Here is an 8,534-nt window from a genome sequence, read left to right on the forward strand (position 1 = left end):
TTTTTTTTTTTTTTTTTTGCCATACAAAATAGTCTTCTAAGGCCTCAGCATAAATATTTGTAAGATACCAAATTGTGCTTAACCTAAATAGAAAATGCTTATTTTGTACAATATTAATTTTTAAATAAATAAATAAAAAAGAGAGAGCTCCATAAAACTGCTACCATGATATCCTTTGGGTAGGAAAAGTGATGAGACTTGTACAATTGGTGTGTGTTAGAACATTAGTTTTATGCATTTATGCATCTTATGGTTGGGCTGAAGGGGAGGGAAGAGGTGACTTTTTGGAGAGAGGAGAATTTTGAATGGGCAGAAATTCCATGGTGGTTTGTAGTATGTTGGGATCTGTGCTGGGCAGTTCTGTGGATGATGAAAGCCAAGGTGGGTCTGACTGCTTTCTGAATCACTTGACCCCTCTGGATATGCATACACCAAATTGCTTTCACTAAATAGGTTTCAAATAAAAGCTTACAGTTAAAACAGTAAACTTTAAGTTTAGACCAAACCTTTGTTAATGGAGGGCTTTTTTGAAGTTTAAATAAAAGGCTTGAAGAAAGGAAGTTTTTTATCCTCCACCACTCTCCTCACTCCCAAATATAAAAAGGAGAGTGTCTGCATATTACACTGTGGTTCAGAAATTTCTCCTCTACTCATTATTTCTATATTTGTATGTGTACGTGTTCCTGGGTGTTTTCTTCACTGAAAATAAAAGTCAGAGTGCCACCTAAACAATCTTTCAGACTTTAAATTTAGAGTGCGTAAGAGGCATGTGTTTAGGCATAATTATGTACAATCTCCTTGAACTTTCTACAACTGCTGTGTCAAAAAATAAATTGAATAGAGGAAAAAAAAAGAAAAAAAAAGTTGTTGTTTTTTTAATTACTGATTTTTTTCCCTCAATATAGTCTGCCACATACTGAAAAGAACAGAGAAGTGGATAGTCATGAGACTGAGGTATAGCTGATAAACTCTATTCTGTGGTTATGCAGCATACGTACTTCTGTTTACAGATAATGGCTTAAAATGTGTACATCTTGGAAAGGCTTTGTGTTTGTTCAGAAGGTGGCTTGTCAAAAAAAGTAGTTGGATATTCATTCTATTAATCTGGCTAAGAAAGTCATCATGTTTACTCTTCTCAAGCCCTAAAATGTCTGTCCTTACTCTGTTATGAGTTGCTGTATGGTGAAATGGCAAAAATTATTTATGCTTTATTTTTTCAAAGGAAAGTGGGGAAGAGAAATAGTTTAGTACCATGGTCTACAGCAGAACAGTAAATTTAATAAGGCCTGCTGGGCCCACTTTTATCATCTAAAGGAGATTTGAAAAGGGCAGTAGAGGCAACTATGAATTCTGACCATGCTTCAGAAGCTGGTATTACACACACGCACGCACACACTTATAAACAAGTAATGACTTAGTGCCTGGCAGTAGTTCAGCACTGAAGAATATTTTAAAGAATAACTTTGAATGTGTATTTGAAATTTTATGTTGCATGGTGTAGTTGGGAGAGAAGCTAGTTTATGAATCAGCTGTGAGAACAGCAGAAAGCATTTTCTGGTTTAGGAATTTAAGTGTTTTTTCAATAAATATTTTTTCATAGAACTACTGTGCATGCGATGGTAATGAAACCCAGAGAACAGACACGAAGACAGGAGCCCTTTTTTTCTCCTCTGTTTCTATCTGCTCCCTACTGAGAAGAAACTGATGGTATCTCATTGTTCAGCATCAGAAAATATTAATTACTTCTCTCACTTCCCTCCAGCATGCTTTTTTTTACCTGTGCATGAATAATCAAGTATGCCAGGCAGTTGATATTAATTAGGGTTTCTAATTTCACATGGTCCATCTTTTAGAATTTGTTATGTCAGGCTAAAGCTTAAACTGAGAGGGAGTGGTGTTAGCGTTAATAGAAGGGAAAAGGCTTGTACTATAAAGATACAGTTCAAAGGCTTTATAGTTAGCTTTTGAAATGTTAATGTTCCAGGTGGAAAATATTTTTCAGGCCATCTCAACCTTCTTGTAACCAAAATGTTTTGAAACTTTAGCTACTGTAGTTTTCAAAGCTCTCTTAGTCAATAGGAAAGTCAATACATGCAGCGTACTTCTGTGTAGTTGAGGCAGTGCCCAACAGCATTCGGTGTTACATGTAACTACTGCCATTGCTTCCTTTGTCTAAAACACCATTGATGCATCTTCAGTCACAGAAGTGTTAAGTCTAAAAGCCTGCAGCTGATGGGCTGCTGAATTGTAGCCTACTGGTGGAAGAAGTCAAACTTGTCCAGCAGATGGAAATGTTCATGGAAGTAAACGAGTAACCTGCGAGGAAGTATGAGAATAGTCCAAAATATGGCAAGCTCTCTTTGCCTGCTTTCTCACTGTGCACCTGCCTGGATGTATTTTGGTGGGTTGACGCAGCTGCTGTACATTTTGAGGATGTGAAGCTGTTTGTACTCCAAAAAGTAGACTCCGGCTGTATTTTCAGGCTTGTTATCTATACAAGCAACACATAATCTTGAAAGCATCCTTAGGGTGACTCATTAAGATCCACTGAAAAAATGCTCGCTTTCCAATTGCTATTTGTGGAAAAGGAATACATAAAAAATATTCTAAAATGATATTGTGAAAAACAAAAGAGAACCTCCAAGCAGAGACTTCCCAGTCCATCACTGCCTATCTATTTTATGCAAGAGAAGGCTGGTCAATGGCTTCCTGTGTGCACATTTGGGAGTTCTCCTTTTTCTTTAAAATATGTTCTCTACTTCAAATGCCGATGTTCATTTTAAGCATATGGGGACCATTAGCAATATTGAAGCTGGACATATGGCTTAATGCGTTAAATCACTTTAGAATGTCGCATCTGTTTTTTTACCCTGGTGTTAACACCTGGATCAGTTTAGCACTAGTGCAGAAGTTTAGGACATATATAGCTGTTAATTTTAAAAACATCTGGGATTTTTTTTGTGTATGTGCATGTGTGAACTGCTGGATCTCTGGCATTTTTGAGTTTGCTGAAAAAATCTCTACTGAATTGCGCTCAAGGTGTGTACTGACTTAGGCAAATAAACAGGCAGAAGGATTCTTTTGAATGGATTAGAAATTATGATTTTGCCATTATAGCTTTTGTCTTCCTTCATTACTTCCATTTTTGAAGAATTGATAGCTGACTGACTCCTTTCTACCCTGCTCAAACCCATCCATTTGTTGTACAGTGAATAAGATATCCTGCTCTCACGGGATGCGTAAAATGGGCAGGCATTAAAAATTGAAGAAAGCAAGTTCCCTGACTGAGTCTGCAAACCTTATCTGAGGCTGCTTGAAAGTGAAAATGCCAGTTGCGTTGTAGCTTTGAAAAATGACTTTCCCTGGTGACCTGCTGCCTTTTAGCGAGAGCAGAGTTTATGGCTCTGGTTAAGAGTGATGAGTGTAGTTGGAGAGGAGTTCTTGTTATGCCCATTAGCAAGATTGGACTAATCTGCGGGATGTAACCTGAAGGTAACTGTGAGTGAAAGAGAAGAAAAGGCTAATAAGGCATTTTGTAGTTTCCTTTATCCCAGAGTCTTTCCTGAAGCCAGTAATTAAAATTGTTTTCTATCTGCTGAGAGCCCAGGTGGCATGGGAGGCTTTACGAAGAACACATCAGTGCTACCTGCTGGGCCATGAAGAGGGAGTGCTTTCAAAATTGCTGTTGAAATCTGCAACTAAGCATCAACACTGCAGCAGAGTTAACATCTTGTTAATTTAATAATTCAAGAAAAACAGGGCCTTGACTGGCTCAGGAGCAGGGCAGCTGAGGGGGAAGGCAGCCCCCGAGCATTGAGCACCTCCCTGAGGATGTGCTCAGATGTGGGTCTGCTGGTGGGCCCATGCATTGGCAGGGCAGGGCTGTGGGGGGGGTTCGAGACTGACCCTGCTGCCTTGTTTCATGGGCAGGGGCTGATGGTCCTGGGGGCTGATCTGGAGTTCTAGGCTGTGGGTGGGTTGGGGCAAGCCCTGAGGTCTGATGCCAACCTCATGAAGTTTTATGAGACCAAATGCAAGGTCCTGCATCTAGGATGGGGCAGTCCCAAGCACAAATACAGACTGAGCAGAGAAGGGATTGGGGCAGTCCTGAGGAGAAGTACTTGAGAGTGTTAGTTGATGAAATGCTCAACATGAGCCAGCAATGTGTGCTTGCAGCCCAGAAATCCAACTGTGTCCTGGGCCACATCAAAAGAAGTGTGGCCAGCAGGCTGAGAGAGATGATTCTCCTCCTCTTACTACACTCTCATGAGACCCCACCTGCAGTAATGTGTCCAGTTCTGGAGCCTCCAACCTAAGAAGGACATGGAGCTGTTGGAGTGACTCCAGAGCGCCAGGAAGACAATCAGAGGGCTGGAGCACCTCTCCTATGAACACAGGCTGAGATGGTTGGGGTTGTTCAGGCTGGAGAAGAGAAGGCTCTACAGAGACATTATAGCAGCCTTCCTGCACCTGAAGGGGCTATAGGAAAGCTGGGGAGGGACTTTTTACAAGGATGGTGAGACACTGGAACAGGTTGCCCAGAGAAGCTGTGGATGCCCACTCCCTGGTAGTGTTCAAGGCCAGGTTGGATGGGGTTTTGAGCAACTTGGTGTAGGGGGAGGTGTCCCTGCCCATGGGACAGGGTTGGAATTAGATGGTGTTTCTAGGTCCCTTCCAACCCAAAACATTCTATGATGCTGCATGGGGTCCTGGGCTGTGGATTAAGAGGGCTTAAGGCTGTCCAGGCTTAATAGTGCCCTCAGGGTCCTGACATGAGCGATTTTTTTATATTTTTGTATTTTATTAGATATGAGCCTTGTATTTCACTTCCCTTCACTGAGATAAACATATAATTTCATATTTTTCTTGTCAGTGCAGTTAAAGAGCCAGGCTGGGGATGCTGATGGGCACAGCCTGGGCTGGTTATGCACCCATGGGTTGTTTCTGTCAGAACCACTGTAATGGTGTCCAAGGTGTTGTCCTTGTTTTCACTGAGACACTGTTCACTGTTAAGGGCAAAATGACAGTTGCTTGGCTTCGGTATCTCAGATGTTCATATTCCTGCGTCCTTCTGTGCAGTGAAGTCTAATGTTGGCCAAGTGTATTTTTAACTGCATTTTATAGTGTAGGTAGTTGTTGAATGTTAACAAGCATCCTATGTGTGACTTCATCTTTGCTGTAGAACGTCTAACTTTGCTAGTTGTATTAGACTTTTCTAATATCACAAAACATTAGTTAGACTTTTTTTACTTAAAAACATTTAGCAAAAAATAACCATATGGAAAGAACTTTTAACTTTATTTCAACGGTTGAGTCAGACAATTCAACATTTTACCTGACTGGATCATTGAATAAGCTGGAACTGGCAGCTTCTGTTACCTTTATGTGCATGGGAAACTAGGAGTATTTCAGAATTTTCTGTTGAATTCAGTACCCAAATGTGGAGTGGTCAGTACTGTGCTTACTGATGATTTTTTGTTGTAGGTTTGTTTTTTTTTTGTTTTGTTGTAGGTTTTTTTTTTTTGTGACGATTTTTTTCCCCTCTCCTTTAGATTGTTGATATGAACAGAACTGAACCGGAAAGGATGAGGTTTGCATCAAGTTTGTTGCTAAAGCTGTAAATAAACAATGCACTCTGAATGTACAATAGGTTTCCTTATGATTTGGAGAAAAGCAGTTAAGTTTTGGTAGGCAATAGTCCAATACGAGTATGTGCTGCATGAAAAAGATTGACTTAGAGGGAAAGGGCTGGTGTCTTTACTTAAAAAGTGGAGCAGCGAAGTGTGGTGTTGTTTTATACATCTGTACTGATAGCTGCAGTTTTATCTTTTTTATTATTATTTTAAAGTGGTTTCAGGGCTTCAAGTATTGGAAAGAGCCATATTTGCAAAAGATATAATACAAGCTAGCATTTGCTGGCACCAACTGTACACCATTTCGGCTTGTTGTAGCAGAATGCTGTGCCTCAGGGGAGGGCAGTTGTTCTGGCGATATTTCTGCCACTTATTTTCATTTCCCAAGAAAAAAACAAACTTGCAGTTCAAGGTTTCAACTTGAAATCCTGACATCTGATAGCCATTCTTATTTATGCTCACTGTTTGGGAGTCTGTAGTCTTAACATACTATGTTTTTCTCAGATAAAGAACTCTTTCTAGCCTAACACCTGCTTTATTCTTGCTGAATTCCTTGTTTTGTTGTGGTGAGCCTGAGAGTGGTAATACAAATTGAAATTACAAACAGGGAACTTAGATTTCAGGAAAGGACTACCCTGAAGGACAAGATAAATAATGTGAAAGTAAAGATCTTGTTTTCTTCCCGTGGTGTTTTCTGACTGGACTAAAATGAGAAAAATGTTTGTGGGGTAGGGAAAACAAATATAAGCAACCTGATCTGCTACATAAGCAGAAGTCAAAATGAAAATTTTCAAGTATTCTAGAAAGCATCATCAGATCTTTAAAGGATTTAAGCTGACCTCTCCATAACCTCCATATGTGCAGAGAAAAAAGAACATGCTGAGAGGAAACATGTCTGAAAGCAGTACAACAATGTGCTCTGGACAATGGAAATGCTGAGCTGCGTGGTATTTAAAGTATTTGCATGGTGATTCTGTGGCATAGTGTATCAGTGTTTGACCATTTTTCTTTACAAAACAAGACAATGTTCCTGGAACTAATACCATAAAAAAATGGGATTTGGATACAGATTCCAAGGGACTTGTTTTATTCAGGAGAATGCGAGGGGAGTCTTGGCATATGAATAGTGTGTTTCAGATGCAGGCCTGAGTTTCACACCAATTTTCTTTGTTCCTAATCTGAATTGAATTTTTTTTATTTATGGAAGGTACTTATTAGAAAGGTAGAAAGAGACAATAAGTAAAGAATAAGATGTAAAGAATTAGATGTAAATAATATCATTTATTTTTTTTAATATAAGTGTCTTGAGCTGGCTGAATTCTTAATTACTGTGGTAAAGTAAATGCTGTATGAGTTAGGCAGAGTAGTAACAATGCATCTGTAAAGAATTGCTTAAGTACGACTTTGTTTATGAAGGCAAGTAACTAATTAAATTCTAGTCATCTTTTTGCGCTAAGCAGATCTCACACCTTCTCCCACAGCATAAATTTTAAATGCAAATTGTTTGATTTGTATAAACATTATAGGGGACATAATTTTACAACACTGAATTAGACATGGAGACTGCTAATGGCTGGCACCAGTCCTTGCCAGGGTGCTTGGAAACATAAATGCTGAAAGCTGCAGCATTTTTTTTTCCAATCGAACTGACACAAACTTGAATTCATAAGCTTATACAGCCTGAAAATGTTTTTACTACACTTATAAATGTAAGAAATTTAAAAAGAAGGTGTATTTTCATCTGTAAAATACTCTGCTGTCTGTCTCCAGCAAAGTGTTGACAGAAAAAGTTGTCAGTCAAAATATGCATGAGACAGTTGTGGGATAGCACTGTACAGCACCAGGGATTCACATGCTCCTAATGACTTCTGTATTTACTGTTCATCCATGTTAGTGAGAGTCACTCCAACATCTAAATTAAAATTTCAATATAAAAGGTGAGTTGGGATTTTAGTTCTGAATTACTGGAGGATCCGTTGTTTCAACGCTAATGTTTGTCAGTTTTTCCTATTTCTTTTACATTTTAATTATAACTCATCAAATCTTAACTGATTAGTCCTAGGTTAGACTCGGAATAATGTCACTGAAGGGTGTTTTAATTTAATGGAAGCAGTGTAACATCTGTTTCTAATGTTTTAAAAGGCAATTTATATGGAAATTTTGCTTTATCGAGAAGTCAATAGATACGTAGTTTTCTAAAATCTGTAAAAATTTGAAACCTGAATTAAAGCAGCACCAAAGCAATACCATTCTTTCTTGTGGTAGCAATGTGATTGCGTTTTCACAGCTTTTCATTTGTACCCTTTTCCTTCTGAAATGAAGTTTTTATTTGTCTTTTGTAGTCGAGCTATCAAGACAAACCAGGATCTTCTGCCTGAGACGCCATGGACCCATATCTTCTACAATGACTTTTGGGGGACACTGCTCACTCACAGTGGGAGCCACAAGTCATACAGACCTCTCTGCACGCTCTCCTTCCGCATTAATCATGCTGTTGGAGGGATGGATCCGTGGGGCTACCACCTTGTCAATGTCCTGTTACACGCTGCAGTCACAGGCCTTTTCACAAACTTCTCCAGGATCCTCTTTGGGGATGGATACTGGACCTTGATAGCAGGCCTCCTGTTTGCATCTCATCCAATCCACACGGAAGCTGTAGCGGGGATCGTAGGGAGGGCAGACATTGGAGCCTGCCTCTTCTTTCTTCTTTCCCTGATGTGCTATGTGAAGCACTGTTCTACCAGAGGTTCCTCGCCAATTACTTGGGGCTGGATCTTGGGAGCGGGACTGTGTGCAGGATGCAGCATGCTGTGGAAGGAGCAAGGAGTGACTGTTCTGGCTATTTCAGCAGTGTATGATATCTTTGTATTTCATCGACTGAAAATGCATCAGATCATTCCT

At 39.6% G+C, this 8,534-nt stretch overlaps 1 protein-coding gene across 1 annotated transcript in view; it reads left to right on the forward strand.

The window, feature by feature from the left end:
• The window catches only part of TMTC2 (transmembrane and tetratricopeptide repeat containing 2), a 270,784-nt gene that overhangs the window by 114,324 nt on the left and 147,926 nt on the right, over positions 1-8,534 (forward strand). Inside the window, exon 2 of the mRNA XM_010008050.1 lies at positions 7,976-8,534. This exon is cut by the window's right edge and continues 1 nt beyond it. Coding sequence (XP_010006352.1) covers positions 7,976-8,534 — 559 coding nt within the window. The remainder of the gene's footprint in view (positions 1-7,975) is intronic.

This window comes from Chaetura pelagica, unplaced genomic scaffold (assembly GCF_000747805.2).
Source record: "Chaetura pelagica isolate M959 unplaced genomic scaffold, ChaPel_1.0 scaffold50, whole genome shotgun sequence".
Taxonomy (NCBI): Eukaryota; Metazoa; Chordata; class Aves; order Apodiformes; family Apodidae; genus Chaetura; species Chaetura pelagica.